The 18,724-nt window shown below is 36.8% G+C and overlaps 1 protein-coding gene across 2 annotated transcripts in view; it reads right to left on the reverse strand.

Annotated features, from left to right (window-relative positions):
* The window catches only part of TTC7B (tetratricopeptide repeat domain 7B), a 117,874-nt gene that overhangs the window by 67,170 nt on the left and 31,980 nt on the right, over positions 1 to 18,724 (reverse strand). For both annotated transcript variants that reach the window (XM_054276056.1, XM_054276058.1), the window contains 4 exons: positions 10,846 to 10,924; positions 9,545 to 9,717; positions 6,229 to 6,292; positions 1,529 to 1,666 (listed from right to left, as the gene is read on the reverse strand). In XM_054276056.1, coding sequence (XP_054132031.1) covers positions 1,529 to 1,666; positions 6,229 to 6,292; positions 9,545 to 9,717; positions 10,846 to 10,924 — 454 coding nt within the window. The remainder of the gene's footprint in view (positions 1 to 1,528; positions 1,667 to 6,228; positions 6,293 to 9,544; positions 9,718 to 10,845; positions 10,925 to 18,724) is intronic.

The following is an 18,724-nucleotide window of genomic DNA, read 5'->3' on the forward strand; positions in this document are numbered from 1 at the left end:
TGAATATGTGTTTATTACAATACTTCAAATTATAAAAGTTACAGACTATCAGCAGCAGGATTTGAGGGCAGATATCTTCTACTCACTAAACCTGCAATGTTTCCATAAACATAATGGTTCTTCAACATTCTAAAAAAGACAAAAAACCCACAACAAAAAGCCCTGCAACAAAACCAACAATGACACCAGACAAAATGTAAGAATCAGATTTGGAATCCAGGGCTGCTCTATCCCTGCCTAGTTGTTAGTCTTCTATATAAAACTGAAAGGTTGCCAGTCACTTAGAGAAAAAAAGAAATCAAAATTTTCAAGGTTTTTTGGTCTCTTGATTGTTTGTTTTTTTAAATACTTGTTGACATCTCTTGTTTTGGAAGTTCTAGACTGAAATATATGGATGCCCACCTCTTGCACCTTTAGTGCAACCACCTAAAACTACATGAAGGTGATTGTGTCTGTAGTGACAAGTAAATGGAAATATTCCTGATTAGGTTATGTTGCCTGTGTGAGCATTGTACTCATTTGCTCTGTGAAACACCTTCCATTGTACTGATTTAAACTGACTTGCATCCCAGTTGGCACCCATGAAGTACTTTCAAGAAAAAGAATACTCAGACTGAGGGTTTAACATCATGTGAGATGCAGATAAACGGATGACCATCAATATACACCAGAGAAAAACTAGAGCACTTTTTTTTTTATCTTTTTCTTAATAGAAGTCCTCTTATATGGTAGAGAGAAACCATTTCTCAACGAATCAATTCCTGAGTATGCCTTCATATTCTTTCTGGAGATTAATAATTAATTGTGGTCGGCAACAGTACCCTGCTGCTGGGTGAGCCCTGTTTCAGCAGTAGAAAGATCTGCTCTGCCCAAAGAGCTGTAGCTGTTTCACAGGTAGAAAACTTTTAACAGTACTTGGCAGTTTCCTGAAGAAGTTGCCACAAACAACAAACACAAGCATGCTACATAATGAAACAGACAGTGAGGTAAGTAACACATTTCCCAAAGACCTGAACATTTTTTTAATGACTTCATTTTCTTTTTATTAACTTCAAAATTATTATAAACTGTAAGGACTATGGATGACCTCAAATATTAAGAAGTATAAAAGAAAGTTTTCTTCTAAAATCCTTTTTCATTCATTAATAATATTTTTTCTAGGAAATTATATTTATAATTTCTATATCCAGAACCACTTTTATTTTTTGCCATTCCTTCTTGCTCTCTACATTAATTGTGTACCCTTTTAAGCAGATCCATGCATCCCCACCTAAAAATCATGTGCATTTCTGTGACATTAAACATTTACCACACCTTCCATGCAACTTTTCTTGTTTGGCCACCTCAAGTCACTTGTATAAATTTAGACAGTAAACATTTTGGGGTGGAAACTACCTCCTGTATTCATAAAGCAGTCAGAATAACAGTGTCCTATATTTGTTTCAGCTCTTTCTTACTACCACAATTAACATGATTAACAGAAAACAGCAAAAATGCCACAGATGAACATTCACTACTATCAACAAACCTCTGAAAGCATTTCATACTGGCCTCTTCTTCCCAAGGCTATTGTAAGTAAATCATAGACTACAGATGCACTTTGCAAACTGATGATGCGATCATTCTTGTGCTCTGGTATTCTGCTCAGTACAGCATCACGGTTAGCCTGAAACACACCACAAAGAGAGAAACCAAGGCAGCCATTAGAATTCAAGCTATTTTTTCACCCCAGTTACTACCATTCTACTCAACCTCACAGGCAGCAGTTGTTATAAGGGATACAAAGACATCTGATACTAATTTATAGATAGAAAAAATTACCAATTTTATATATTAGTGGCAAGACTGGTGTTTCTACATGGACCTATTTTTAATTACTTCTTTCTAATTCCATAATCTAAGTAATGTATTTAAAGTTATTGAAGAGTTCTCAGAAAAAAAAAAAAAAGAAGGTATATTTTCAATATAATGGATATACATCTATGAAAATATCTCTTTATTTTTTGTGTGCTAGTAAAACATACTAAAAGGATCTTCAAGTCCTCTACTCCAGCTTCTGTAAAATAAGGCAATCAACTTCTTTTCTCTTCACAACATTATGACACTCATCTCACTTGTGAATGGTAACATGCCCAGGATAACCCACTATCACCTTCAGCAGTTACTACTGAGAAGTGAAAACTGATCCTGGTTCTGGGCACAGCTTTGGAATCAGGCCATGTTTGCAGTAAGAGTTTGTACTTTGTTTTGTGAAAGGCATGTTGCAAACCTAATTCCTTAAGTAAAGTGTTCCTTTTGGGAAGGAAGAAAGCTGAGCTAGAAATGGATTAAATGAATTGACCATGTTCACAGAGAAACCATGTTCAAGAGCAAAGAACAAAATTCAGGTCTCAGAGTAGTTAGCACCTCCCTGAACTACACAGTGCTTCTCCCACTTTATGATCAAACCTCTGAAAACACATTATCTTGCTATCCTATCTATTTCTAGTTTTCTTGGTGTTTAATATTCCCATTGCACATTGGTACAAATTCAAGTATATCTGGCAGTCTGCAATCAGAAGTCAAAGATACTTCTCTCTCCTTATCCCCCTCTTTATTTTTAATTTCACTGGGCATGGCCTCCTTAGCACATTTACTTAAAACTACTAAATTTTAATAGCTAGCTTATTTCCCCCTCTTATAGATGCAAAAAATGACACACAATAAGGGATAATAAATTTTTTCTCCACTTCAACCGGGTAACATTTTAAGCTCTGAAAAAACTCAGTACATCTTTAAAATCAGAATAAATAATTACTGAAAATTTTTCTAAGAGATACATGGAATGTAAAATGCACAGACATCTCAAGAATTATCAACTGAATAATCCACATCTTAATTTGAAACAACCCCACACATGCACACACACACACCCCCAAAGAGATATTTTGCTTTCTTTTGATGAAGAAGTCTTTGGCTTTTACTTTTTACACTGCATAAATATTCAGTCAACTTCAAGAACTTCTTTTTAACTCCACCTCTAATCACTATTTGACTCAGTTCCTTGCAAGTTTTGAACAAGCTGTGAACTAGCACTTCTTGTGAAACAGTGGTTGACACTGCCAAAGCACAAGGATGTCTCATAATTATTACAGATATCTTGCGTATCTGAACAATCATTTTCTTGGTAATTATAAACAGAAAGTATGTAGGAATGGAAGTGCTCAGTATTTCAGAAGTGCCATGGTGTCAGACACTCTGAGATGGCAGTCAAACTGCAATGTGTCATTCATCTGGCCACACTTACACCTGTAACACACTTGAGCAGTGTAACTCAGCGCAGCCTCGGAGCCAGTGCTCAGCCATTTTTCCACTGGTTAAGCATCTCCCACAAAGCTGAGCCCAGGAGGTGATGAGGAGTGACACAAAGTCTAGTTGGAGGCCAGGAACTAGCGGTGTGTCCCAGGGATTGATACTGGGCCTGACCCCAAAAGTGTATTTGCTGAACTGAAATGCCAAAGGGCTGTGCTGCCATGCAGAGGGACCTCAACAGGCTGGAGCAATGAGCTGACAGAACCTCAGAAAAGCCCTCAGCAAAGTCCTGCACCTGGGAGGGAACAAACCCAGCTCAAAGGCAGCTTGACAGGAACACACCTGGGGGACCTGGTGGGCACCCAAGGTGAGCAGGAGGCAGCAAGGTGCCCCAGCTGGAAAAAAGGCCATTGATAGCCCAGGCAGCATCAGAGGAGTGCTGCCAGCAGGTTGAGGGCAGTGATCCTTCCCCTCTGCTCTGCACTGGTGAGGCCACACCTGCAGTACTGGGTCCAGTTCTGGACTCTCTAATGCAAGAGACATGGAGCTAGTGGAGAGAGTCCAACAAATGCCCACCAGGCTGTATTAGACACCAGAGTAACTCTTCTATGAGGAAAGGCAGAGAGAGCTGTGACTCCTCAGCCTGGAAAAGACAATGCTCAGAAGGGGAGCCTTATCAGGGTTAGAAATATCTGCAGGGAGGATACAATGAAAAGGGAGGCAGGCTCTTTCCAGTGGTGTCCAGTGACAGGACTAGAGGCAATAGACATGAAGTGAAACACTGAAGGTCCCCTCTGAAGATCAGGAACCTTTTTTTCTTTTTTGCTCTGAGGGTTAATGAGCAGTGGCACAGGCTGCCCAGGGAGGCTGTGGAATCTTTCTCCTTGGAGATACTCAAAAGATGTCTGGAGAGAGATGCAGCCTGCTCCAGGCGGCCCTGTGTGAGCAAGGGACTGGACAAAATGACCTCCAGAAGTCTCTTCTAAACATAATCATTCTGTGATTCTGCTACCACTACTCAGCTGACATGCAGCAACACATACATGCACTGTTAACTTGAGGATGTCACATCACAGAACAACAGGATGGTTTGGGTTTGAAGGGATGTTTTAAAGATCATCTTGTCATGGGTGGGGACACTTTTCACCAGACCACATTGCTCAGAGCCCTGTCCAACCTGGCCTTGATTGGGGTATTTTCTTACTAATTCACAGACAATGAAAGTAAGGGATCATAGTACTTTAACAACACAATAGCATATCAAAACACCAACTGTTACTCAGTCTTCTCTAAGTGTTATTTCTTTCCGAGATATTGGTTTCAGAATCATAAATCACATACCACTTCACAACTACTACAGCTAGAAAGTTAGCATGCACTGAAGCTGAAATAACAGGTCTCAACTCTCAGAAAGGTACATTTGTAATGATGAATATTTTTATGCTCAATCTTCCCCTTTTCCCCCTCCAAAACTAATTTGAACAAATGACTTAGCCAAAGTAAGTCAATCATGTCAAAGATTATACTCCCCCGAAACAAACTCTTTTGCCCGAAATAATCTGCAATAATTACTGTAAAAAAATTTGAAAGCTTGCTAAAGGTATATGCTCTACAGTGACAGCATTAGATATAATTAGGCAGAACTAATTCACAAAGGAAAAGCTGTAAGTAACCTGAAATGACACTTAACAAGGCAGTACTTTTAATTTGATTTTTGGCGTCTTAATGATGATACTACACAGCAATCAGCAGTCAGATCTTGCAGAACTGGGACTGCTTTCACTTCACACCAAGACCACAGCTCACGTCAGAATTCTCTACATCTTCACTGCTGCACATTACAGAGAAACAGGCAGCACCCCTCAGCATATTCTGTAGCAAAACCAACATATGATAAGTCAAAATGTTTGCTCAGCTGATTTTTTTGTGTTAGGAAAATCACAATCTAGACAGAATTTCTAGATTCTGTCGTGAATACTGCAAGGCAGATCACTAGGAATGAGGACAGCAGTTAGCACTACAATGTAAATATCTGCCACCTTAAAACAGTTAAACTAGGACAATGTTCATTGAAATGTTCTGATCCTATTTAACTGTAGCAAAACAGAAATTATGCCAAATCATGTAAGCATTTGAATCACCTGTAGAACTTAAAAGACTTCATCTCATTGATGTGCAGTGAGACAGACTGCATGATGCCTGAGACTGTAGAGATTTCACCCCTCTAGCTAAAAAAAAAAAAACAGCAAAAGCTCCAGCACTTTATTTTATCTGAGAACATAAAACTGACATGATATGAGAATGTCAGTATGTGGCAGTTGATTGATGACTAGCAGAAAATATGGCAGGTTGATAAAGGGCACAAGTAGACCATTGAAAGGAATCATTTATTGAGGAAATGGGTACATTTAAAAAAATAATTCAGTAGCCAAGACTGAATGTCAGCATCATTAAAAATAATTTACAAATTTGAGTGACTGAAGTTTAATGCACAAAGGAAGGTACTTTTTGATGATGTTTATTATGTTCTTCTAGTAGTTTTTTATTTGCTTTTTACAACAAAAATAACTTAGATTTTGTGTCTGTCTGAATAGCAACCAACTGGTGCAACAATGCTTCATGCTGGTAAGTGATGCCAAATGAAGGACTTGGCTTGTTGACCTGCCTCTGGCTGGAACAAGGCTGGGTACAGCCAGCCTAAAGGAGAAAAACTCCATAACACTTGCAGACCTCATCTAGCTGGCTCAGAGGATCAAAAATTTGAGTTTCAGCAATAACTGCCTGCTTTCCTAACAGAAAATAAAAGAAAAAGCAAAGGCTTGAGGAAAAAAAAAAGCCCATTTTAACTAAAAATGAAACAAACCAACCAAACCAAACCAAACAAACCAAGGAAAGCACACACATACAGAAAATGCACATTCACTCTATTTTACCTACCATAGATTCACTAATAAGCAGCAACAGTAAGGCTTCTTCTGTATTTTCTTGAGGACAGAAGATGCTGTTCAAAATGAAAATTAAATTATTTAAGCAGAACACATTACTTTTATGAGTAATTCACATACATATATGAAAGCACTGTAAAAACTGGAAAATGTCCAAAAAAGAAAAGGAATGTAACTTGCATAAAAAAATCAATTTGTTAAAATGCATTTCTTTGCAATGCTCTGTATTTGCATTTCAGAAAAGCTGGCTGAACACAATAAAAGAACAAAACTACCACAGCTGTCAGAGTTGAACTTATTCAAATATCCCAAAATTGAACATAATTTGACAACTGTAAACACTAAACCCATAGTTTAACTACCCTGTTACACCTAATCTGTCTGAGCTCCATCTACATCACTGATTCAAGTGCTGGCAAGAGGAAACTCTCAGACAAGAACAGGAGAACTTTTGTATTTTAGGCAGTATGTGGAGAAATACTTCTATCAGTCTTTAAAAAATTTTTGCTGATGCTTTCAATAGCTATGAATATTTTTAAATAGATCCATGACAATCTCCACCTGTTTGCCTCAGCCACTCTTAGCTCTAAGTAATAGAATTATTTGCTTGTAATGAAGTACAGTTCCTTCCAACTTAATGCTGAAGGTTTGCATAGGACTAGTTTCTAGACTTTAGTGCTTTCTCTGAATACTGGATACTTTCTGAAAACTCTTCTATACTGGTGGAAAGACAACAGTAATCTGCATTGGGTACTGGCAGGAATTCATGAATCCATCCACATACACACTAAAAAATCCCCCAAATCAGTGACTATGTTTTATCTGTTCAGCTTTCTTCCTCTAAACTATTCTGAACTAGCCCAAGCAGTATTTCCTATTAATGCAGTCCATTAGTTCCACAATTGCCTATTTAAATGGAGAAAATTATTTATTGCTGTTAGTAATCAATTCCTATGGTCCCAAGGATGTTTAAACTACAATACATTATAGACAGGAAACAAAACTTGTCTGACATTAAAACATCTTTTCAGGTTTTTTTTAAGCACTAGAAATATAAGCAGTAATTCAATGCCTGAAAGAAAATAGAAACTAAAAGACAACTTAATTCCAGGCAGTTTGAAAGCAACATTGTGAAGGTATTGTGGTAATATACAACAGCTAAGACCCTAGGGCAGCTCTTCTGTTGTTGTATTTTTATTTTTTAATCAATGCAACTGCTCACCAGATTTTTAAGAGTATTCCAAATCTTAGAATTTAGCATATAATTTGTTATTACATAACAAAAGAAATTTCAAAACATAGTTAGTCATGAATAAGAACCACCCACGATGAGGAATGAGGAGTGACGAGGAAGCATCAGAGTGCTCCTTATTTAACAATCCACTCCTCTATGCAGAATTTAACAACCTGGAAGAAGACTTAACCTGACCAACTGACAATGGCACCCAGAAAGTAGAATAATGACTGGAAAGAGTTGCTGGAGAAATTATTCTCTCAGAGAAAGAAGAGATGCTGCCCCAAAAAGTACTACTAAAAAGCTACTTATCAAACAAAAGCAAACATTATTTCCTCTAGCAATTTCAAACGTATTTTTGTAGATATGTTGACGTTTGTCTCAAACAAAATCCTTCCCGTGCAGAAATTAGCGAGACATTTCTTTGACCTTAGCAAAAAAGCTCAGTTAACTGAACTCATTTTCTGTTTGTCCTGACAGATGCAGGCACATGAGTAAAATAATTTCAGTGTAACAGGGCAAAAGAAGCAACTGAAAACATGAAACAGCTATCAACCAAAGGCAAACCGTGGAAGTTATGTTCATTTGAAGAACTGGTTCAGGTAAACTGAAGAAGCAATAACACAGAGATCTAAAAAACCATAAATGCTATTAGCCAAATTACACCTATAATCCTCATAAGAACACAATGCAGTTATTTAATGTCAGGCAACATACTTAGAAAAAAGTGCATTGCAGATTCAGAGTTGGTGGTCAAAAAAACACATAGGAAAAAAATTTCCTAGATGTCATTGTCTTTGATACTTGCTTTCAGTCACTGCTGGAAATGAGATGCTTGGCTGGGCATACTTTATGTGGTATGGTATTAACCAGTCTAATCTGATGAAAGGTCACATAAAATTAATTGCATGCTCTGTTGAAATTGTGGAACTCCTCAGCTGCACGTGCCAAGAACAAGACAACTAAACTGAACAAAATCCCACTTTTGCAGGAAGCATGTTGCTGTGAAGGATGAGTTGAGAATGGAGAACATAAGTTTGAAAGACTGAGCCTGAGAAACCTGCTGTAACTATTCTGGATGCAGGAAGGAGAACTGCTAGAAGTCTTTGAAGATAAAGGCCATTCTACTTAATAATAGTAAATACACCATAATTATGTGGGCTTGCTGCTGTGTTAATGGAACTCTGAAAAAAATACAGCTAAACAACTCAAATGGTGTCATATTGCAGGCATTTATGTTACAATATAAAGTGAACACTAAAACAAAACATCCCTCCATTAAGTAAGTAGGGCTACTTCCATAGTCAAGATACTAACTTTGAAGAAAAATTTCAAATTTAAGGAAATGGCTATCCATATTTAATAGTAACCCTATTGGTGATTAGTTTGGGAAAAAAAGTTACATTTTCAAGAAGAAAGAAATATACCATAGCTACTCTAGAATTCACTATGAGATATACCAGACAAAAATGAACCAAAAAGTATCACTTACCTGATTCAACGAAAGATTAAAACTGAATTAAAAGGTGGAATCATAACAGAAATGCCAAAATTAATCTAAGATCATAAGCTAAAAGATTAGCCTTGGAAAATAAACTAGCTTTGAAACTGCTAGACAAATTTCTAGACACATTATTTTTTTCATAATGCTTCCTGGACCAACTTGAATCTCCATATTATTGTATATTTCCTTTCTATGATAAAGCATATAATAGTTGTCTAGAAGCAGCACATAACTTTTAAAATGTGCAGATTTTGCAATGTGCAAATCTGATTTGCTACCCAGTTCATGTTTTCTTTTGTATCCCACATATAATAAGAGATATTAAGTCTATCATATACACCAGGATAAAAAAAAATATTTCTGCAACTGAGAACAAAAGGTCTAATGCATGCAGTGCAAACTTCCCCTGGGAGAAGCATATTTCTTCCCTGGTTCTCCTCAGAGAATCTATCTATCTATCCACACACTGCTAAATTCCTTCTACATTTTCAAAAATGCAAACTAAATTATCCACTGCACTGGGTAACAACTGCAACTATAGAAACAAAAGAGGTTTAAACTCAGCCATACTTCTCTCCAGTGTATACCCGTGGTCTCCTACTGAGTGCATAATTCTTCATATTGGAACCTTTTCGCAGTGGATCATCAAGGGGTGATTGGTGAGGAGGATCTTCCAGGGGATTCCAGTAACTCTGTTCACACATACCTCGTAACAAAATTTCTGCAAGTTGTCTTGCTATTGTCTGTAAAAGCAAAAGATAAACATTTTCCCTAGAAGTGCTGAATACAAACTCTTAAAAATGCTCAGATTTTTTCTAATGACGACTATTTATATGGAATGTATTTTTGTACTCTATAACATCCAAAAAAACCAGCCATGATGCTGTTTAAAAGGTAAAAGTACCCAGTTCAATTCTCTAAACACAAAGAAAAAGAACAACAATAACAAACAATTTTTCCTTTCTGTTAGTTAATCCAGATACTTCTGAAGTATAAACAACCCAGCTGCTACTCCTAAGAAAATCAATAACCTAAGATGCTCAATAACTTCTACTGCCTCTTCAGACCTGGAGCAGTTGTTTGCATGGGAGAGAACACACTGGAGCAGTCCAAGTTGCAGAGAGCATCCTAAGATGTGCATCTTCCACCTTAACTCCTTTATCATAAGAAGTTCTTCATCCTATTAAAGTTTGCAATAGTATCCTTCTCCATTGAAAGTCTAGCATTATATAATTTTAATATATTTACTAGGAATCAGTTATTGAATTAATTAAGAAATCACTTACCTTCCTTACTACTAGTGCGGAAGTTTTAAAGGCCCAGCATTAGGAAACTAATCTAGGATATTTTGAAAATAATTACATGGCAGTAAAAAATGAGCCTCTACTTTTATTATATGAAAGATTCAAGGTTCTGACAATATAAGTGACAAATATTCATGATTTTGCTTTTATGGTTTTCCTTTAAGAGGCTTTATAACTTGATAGCCTTCAACTTGATAGGAACCACACAAAAATGATGCCTTTTGTTCTCACCCCCACTACCTTACAGAACATAAAACTACATTGACTCATAAATAAGGCAATTATAACTAAGGCTGAAAGTATGGTCAATCAGAGACCAGTCAGGTTCTAATTATAACCACAAATAAGAAAAAGGAATAGGGAGGAGACTGGGTACAAAACATTCTTTAATCATTCATTAATCATTCTTAAACCAGGAAATGTAATCTTATAAAGTGTGGGCTAACAGGTCCTTATCAATATGCTACATATCCAGCTATTTGTCTCTAACTCATCCACTGTATTTGTGCTTTCTCTGCCTACTGAAACTCAGATGGTAGAATAGGAAAGGGGTTTAATACAACTCACCATTCGCAGGTTTTGTGTAGTTCTTGTTTCGACAGCTCTTAGTAACTCTCTAAATCTACCAACTCCTCTTGTCAAGTTCCTGTATATAAACATAGAATTTGACAGTATTCCAACTTGGATGAAGTAACACCTTAAAATATTATTCAATAAAGTAGTTAAAATCCATGCTACATTTTTTTTCCTTTCTTAGCCTCATTGCCTTTCTGTGAGATGCATATTTAGAGATATTCATCTGAGAACCTCACCACTGATTACTGTAACAACATTCCCTGACAGTTTATTGAAAAAAGAAACATTTTCATGACCAGTACATAGATCAAGGGAAAGCAAGGAAAAAAGTAAGAAGCAACCATCTCAAAAAGAAAAAACAAAGTTTTTTTCATTGCTACAGTAGTTCAAGTTTTCAATTACATTAGGTTTCAAGTATAAACCTTAAGAAAAATCCATTTTAGCTGCCCCTTAATACCTTAAAACAGGGAGATTTAAAATTAGTAAATTTTGTAACCCTGAAAGCAAGACAAAACATAAAATTTTGAACTCCATTTCAAAAAGATAAGAGCACAAACACTTTAAGGCCCACTGTGTGGCCAGAAGAGGACTGGGGGATCAGTGTTCTGTTCTTGACTCTGACTTGCTTTCCATGTGGCTTCTGCAATTCAAGTTTCTCCATCTACACTTCTTCCACATCTGCTGCCTAAACAGCTTTGGCAGAGATTCAAGACCCTCAGAGGCATCACTGATATTTTAGCAGGTCTGAACTTTCTTCTCAAACAATAGATTATATTGAATGGTCTTATAGCTTTACCTTTTTCTCATCTCTTTATCAGTTGTTTGAAGGTTTTATTGTACATAAAAGCAGTTGAGAATATTCTACTTTATATTAATACAATTTCTCTTTGAACTGGTGAAGGATTGGGTTAGCTTTAGGTTGTCCTGAACAACAGAATTTTGCAATGTGAACACAACAGATAGGACAATCATTTCACTACTTCAGGTTTAGTTACAAAAGAAAATTATTTGATCAAAAGTGTATTTTGTGTTAAGTCATTGCTGTTACATCACATATTGTCTTAAAGCGTGATGTTACGTGCAAGACGCATAGCATTTACCTAAGACAGAGCCAAAAGAGACAAGAAATATTACATATTGTGTAAGTTTTCTATAAGTAAAAGCACTATTTCACTGCACTATAAATCAGATGTTAAAACTGCCTGCCTTGTTGCTGTCTGTGTTTAAAAATATGTTTAAAATACTGACTTTTGAACTGCAGCTCTGTACAAATTCAAAAAAAGCCAGTATTTTTATACAGGTACGTACTTTCAACTTAGTTGCAGAATAACTAAAACTAGTGTTTGATGCAAGAGATCTTGCTATAGGACTGTAGGACTCCCATCACTTTACCTAGAGACCTACTCATTTATTTTACTCTTCAGATTACATGACAGCCCTCATCTCTGTTCTGTTTTACATAACAAAGGATCATCATGATATTTCAGAAACTTTAGTTTCCACACATCTTTCACTAGCATGGGCATCATCTTTCATCAGCACAAGTTCATCTTCTAAAATACTTTTATATAAAGGCTAATTTTAAAAGAAGTAGCATTGTGGGATCTCAGTCTCTCAGAACTGGGGTGCAGGGTGAACCAGACTACCCCTGGGGGGCTCGGGAGTCCTGGAATGTTGCCAGAAATGTCTGGTGGCTGGACTTTGATCCCACATGGGAGATGACATCAGTATGAGGACGGGAGGATTTCACTGGGGTGAATGGTGAAGGGACAAGTTAATTGGAGTGTGAGATACAGGGTTTAAGATCCCTGTACAGGGGGGTCTAGAGAGGCAAGATGGAGGGATTGGGGCGTGCCCTTCTCCTTCTTCTTCTTCCTCTAAGCCTCCATCTTCTGTGGTGATGTTGGCACTCCGGGATTGGACCTTACTAGGGGAACACTGGTTAATAAGGATAGAGGGTATTGGAGAAAAATGATAAATATTGTATACGTAACTCCGGGTATAAAGATAGGTGACCGCCCCAGGGGCTTTCAGTGTGTGCCCATGGCTGACTGCTGAGCAGAACTCTGTCAGGCCAAGAGAAAATCTTTTAGATAAGCAATTAATAAACACCGAGACCAAGAACAAATCTGAAGCTTCCTCTCGTCCTTTCGAACCCGGGGGCCCAAGGCCATCTTTGGGCTTTTTCCCAGACCATCTAAACAGCGCAGAAATCCAACATAGCATGACCAAGTAACAAAACCCATATGAATGGTTCAAAGTTATGCTAAAGAATGCCACCAGTTGGCTAGAGAAATAATCACCAATCACACAAGACATAAAAATTGCTTGTAAAAAGCCCATGCGCTACAGCAGAGCTTGACCACAGAGTGACCAGCTACTACATACTAAATGAAATTCATCTTGTGCAAACATCTGCATGGAAACGACTGTGTGAAAAATTATATTAATTTATACATTTCAAACGGGCAGCCTGAATAGCTGATGACTATTACACCAACTTCATACACTAAGGAAGGACAGAAAGTCATTAGGCCAGATTTCAAGAAAACCTCCAAACCCATTTGAAGCTGGATACATTCAGCACTTTTGTAAAGCCAAAATATCATTTAGTAATGCCACATTCCAAATATTTTAAAGAGACAAAAGCAGTCCACTGGAATCCCAGCTTTAAGTCCTCTGGTCTAAGTAGGTATTTCTCATTAATGGAGTTCTCTCTCAAAGACTGCATTGCAAAGTCACAAATGTGTCCCTATAACAAGATTTAAAAAAAAAAAAAAACCAACCAAACAAAGCAGATTCGCCACAAAACTCCCTGCAAATGCTCCTTGCAAAACTGTTGAAAAAAACTTATGAGCAAGAACTTGTCAGCTTGAAATTTTATATTCCCAGTGCAGATGAAACACATACCATGTAGTAGAACTTCAAATCACAATAGCTTCATTAAATTTTAGGAATTGGCATTTTTTCCATATGAAGTTTATGTCTTTTGATGGGTTACAAGAACAATAACAAAACACTTTATGAAAATGCATGCAACTTTCACAAGCCTTCAAACACTTCATGACAGATTACTTTTAGTTACCCATTACACTTTTTTAAGCATCTGCAAGGGAATGAAACTTGTGACTGAAGTTCTACTGTATTATGGAAAAAGCAGTAAGATTGTACAAGAAAAAAAGCAGTTAAAATACAGAAGTAGCTTTTGCTTCATAAAGCATTTAACAGCAATCCACTGCACACATCAAGACAAACACAAAACAGATTTGTCAAGCATCTTCTACATGAAATTTACCAAAAAAACCTCCTCAAAACTACAATCTAAATCACCCTAAAATTGAGTTAAATGCTTTCAGAGACAAGAAATGAAGCAAAATATACCATTGATAATATGGTAGATCTCCACATCACACTGCTTTTAGCAAAGTACATTTCCTGTATTTGTTAACAGTTTGTAACATTGATAAGAGTGGTGGCTGCTCTGGTACATGGTTTCCTTCCTAGCCTGGGACACACACAGCTTTTACCTGCTTTTCACTAGGATGTGCTTTCATGTCAGCAGCTCTCCCTGTGCTGATGGAATGCCAGAGCAAAAGGGCACATTAACTTAGACAGCAATGTCCCACAGTGTCTGTAAATGACTTTGAGATCCCTTCCTTTCAGGGACAAGGAATTTTAAGGTACATTAACATTGACTTGGAACTGACACGTTCTCAGTGATTTCAGACAAGACAAAGACAGCCCACAGATGAACACTGATAGTAATGTACATGTGTGTTTCTATGACTGCCTCCTTCCAGAACATGCTCGAACAAACTCCTTTGAATTGTATCTTCCTCATTTTTAAAGACAATTAGAATGTTTGCTGCTTTAAATCTTCAAGAAAAACACCCCTACATTGACTCTTTAAGTAGCAATCTGCCAGTTAGGCTGAAAACCAAAATCTACTGAAATTCTGTACAGACATGCCCTTAGGGCCTGTTTGCATCCTTGTGTCTACATATTTGCACTCTAAACCCCAAATACTCATGTTAGAACCTAATTTAATTATTCTGATACAAGACCAGCTTTTAGGCTCCTTAAAAATTTCAGACAGTATTTCTGTTTAAAATAATGCAAATATCTTAACTGCAGCTACACAAAGGTGCTCACTCCTGAGCAGAGACAGAAATTATTAACTGTAGATATGATATAAGCAAAGTGCAGGAAGAAAATTAAGGGGCATCAAGGATAAGCTTTCAAGGCAGGATCAGAAAAGGTGTATATAATCATGAAAGCCAGCAGTAGCAAACCTTAGGCACAAACAAATTTGTCACCATCATCACCAAGAAGTTTCTTGCTTTTAAAAAGCATGTTTAGCATCAGACAACACAGTGCTTTGGCATCACTGGTCCAGATAAACTTCACCCCCACCAATACTTCTTATTTTTGTGGTTTTAAACACATAAAAAAGTAGAAAAGAATGAAAGAAACTGCTCAACAAAAAGCAGCCTATGTTTGAATGATATTAGAACAAAACCCCCTAACACTATTCTCAATAACAAAATTAGTGAGATCAAATCACGGTATACTCAAAACAGACTAAAAAGGAATGTTTGAAAATTAACTTTAGAAATGTTGATAAGATTAATTTATTCTGTCCTTACAGCATGTTTTGGTAACATCTTCTCAATTAGTGAAAAGGGCTTTGTCAGGCATTTCCTTTATGCTTCTCAGTCAAAAACCTCAAATATTTAGTCTACCACTGCCTTTCAGTGATTAAAAATTTAATTGGAATAAATTTTTGCATACTGAGCTAAACCAAACTTCACCTACTTTGCAATTTGGTGGCTAAATTGTCAAAGCTTTTCCCATTTAAGAGAGAAAAGCACATCCAGAACCATGCTGGTGAATAGGCTGAGCTACTTATACTACCCTATTACTTCATTGCTGAGACTTACTATATCACATTTTTTAAATATTTATCTTTTAAAAGGGGAGAGAAACCAATAACAATGACATCTACAGGGCTTGAGCAAAGCAATGAAGTAGAAGTTGCTTTCGGAATTGAGCTCACTTCCACCTTCTCTTGTGCTTTCTCTGTCTGTATTTATAAACCAAAAAAGAAATGCAATGTTTGTAAACTCATAAGGACACTGCAAGTTTTAAAGTTTGGGGGTTTTTTCTCCCAAAAACTCAAATATGAAAGGAAAGAAAGTAATTATTTTAAAGGTAAGGAGTAAGGGCAAGTGAAACTCTTAAAATGCATGCCAATCAGAACAGTGACATTTCAGTAACTTCAGTATAACTGACATGTTTACAAAAAAATGCAGTTATTAAAATCCATACACTCTAGCTATTACTTTTAGCCAATTAAGAGTCATTTACATAGTATTAAGGCCAGAAGCAATTTCATATTAAAAGAAGTTACTACCTAAGCAAAAAGCAAGAAATGAGACAAATCAAGAGATTAATTCTTAAGCTGTAAAAGAACATCCTAATACTGAGGAATGCAACTTACCCTACTGCTTTCTATAGCCCTACAGAGATGGAATTTAAAAAAAAAAAAATTAAAAGGACTGCAATTCTGTGGCTTGCTTCCATAACTTTATTAAAGGCCTGATCAAATGGACAAGCCTACATACTCTGCACAAAGGATGGTGCTTTGGATGATTGTGACTAATGTCTGTGTCTGTTTTCCACCAGGTTAAAGAGGGTGGAGAACTATAACTTAATTCACAATTAGGAAAACACCCTGGTAAGCATTTAGGTACCTATCTATGAGAGGCAGCATAGTTGCAACTTCAGACAGTTCTGTTTTCCCACTCTCCCTTTCATACTTACACTTTCAGTACACCCACAATATTATATAATTTTCACAAAACATTAATTAACACTGGACATTATTTTCTGAATAAAATGTAGAAAATCCCAAATTTGCTGCCAGAATCTAAACTACTCTTTAAAAAAAAATATTAGAAGTCTACTTTAAAGAATTATCATGGCGTGCTTCTTATTTTATCCATTGTTACCTCATGCAGAAAGAAAAATCCCAGATATCTCAAATTTGCTACAAAAGATCATGTTTGTTTGATGCTTGAAAGTTCTTAACACATGTTTGAGCTTATAAATAAAACATCTTCAATGTGCCATTAGAGCTACACAAGCCTAAGTATTTGAAAGAGCACAATGAAGCAGCAATTCTGGCATTCATGCATTCAAAATGAAAACACTTGCTGCCTAGACTGCAGTTCCACTGGTAGTTAGTCCATCTAATGGCTCACGACCTGAAGAGGAAGATCTCATCCTCCCCATTCTCATCTCTTAGTGTTTGTTCCCTTTTCCCACCATTCTTCTTTCTTGGTATTTTCCTACTGTCAACTGCATGGTCCCATCTCTTTTCTGACAGCCACACCAGCCATTATCAACCTTCCAGTGAATCAATTCTTCCCACCAGAATGACAGAAAGCTGTGATTTCTTTGACAACAAAACTCCACAGAAGAATCAAACAAGCATCTGAACCAGCAAAAGGCAAACAAGGAAAATGCACACTAGGAGGGTGGGAGGAGGGTGGATCTGTGGAAAATGACAATAGCAACTTCTCTGCACAGTGGAAATACAAGAACATTAAGTAGGGCAGTAAAATGAGCATTTTGAGGGGAGCAGGGGAAGTGTATGAAATATTAACTCCCTTTCTGAAGATCCAAGACCATTTTGTCTGCCACCCATCACAATTCAACATAAAACCAAAACCTTTTATCTGGTACTTGCAAGTGCAATCAACAGCCACCGTCAGCAAGACATGTGGCACATGGGCTAAAAAATGCTAAGTATCTTCTTGGAAAAAGTGAGCTGGAGTCAGAATCCCAACTACAAACTATTAAGAGTATCAGTCTTGAACCTAACTCAGATACCAACATTACTTTCACTGTTCTTTGTATAACTAGTTATTACAAAACTTGGTAAGATTTTGAATAAAAGTAATTCCCTCATGTTTATATCCACCTTAGTCTTCCATGTAACACTGCCCGGTTTCCCACCTGTAAATTCACAATGGAATCTTGTTTTCAACTCTTGAAGTTAAGACACAGTTCTGAGTAATAAACATACAGTAAGGTTTGAAACAGAAAGCATTCATAATGGATGATTTTATCTTGAATGTCTGAGGGAATAATAATTTCCTCTCATGTCCAAATAGTTTTTTCAATGAAAACTAACAGGTGAGAACAGTATTGGAAGCAAGGATGAGGAAAGCATCTGATATGACAGACAATAAAGTATCCTTTGAAAACTTATTTTTGCTCAGAATCACAGAGAAATTATTTTTGTTCCTATCTTGAATATATTCCTGCCTTAGCTTCCTAAGCACACAAACACAAAAGCAGGCATATAGAAAACAAAGCTGTGTTGAAAACTGCAACAGAAGTGATTTTGTTTGCTTTCCAACACACAGCAGTGATATTTTACATATAAGAAATGTGATACTTTGTGGGATTTCAATGTTTTCATCTTACTTTCTATTCTTTACTTAAACACCAACTTGTTTTGAGACTGATGTAGGATGTGCAAAAGGATTTCAAGAGATGCAGAGTGATGGGTATCTTGCACTATATTCTAATACAGCAGAGAGTTGATCTTACAGGACCTTCATGTGCATTTATGTCAAGCATTTACATAAATCTTTCTCTCATGGACCTCACCCCCAGAAAACCCCTATCTGTGAGCACTGTATGGATATACATGTGGAACAGAAGCACCTATAGACTGCCTCCTATCCACTGCTCCTCTTTTACCAGAAAGAGAGTAATGTTCTTATGCTATTTCTGTTATATGCTATAGTGAAAAGAAAAAAACAGATAAAAGAAATTCTACATAGTTAAGTCCTAGACT

The sequence above is a fragment of the Melozone crissalis genome, unplaced genomic scaffold (assembly GCF_028551555.1).
Source record: "Melozone crissalis strain CALT ecotype California unplaced genomic scaffold, PUWL_Pcris_2 ptg000018l_1, whole genome shotgun sequence".
In the NCBI taxonomy this organism is placed as follows: Eukaryota; Metazoa; Chordata; class Aves; order Passeriformes; family Passerellidae; genus Melozone; species Melozone crissalis.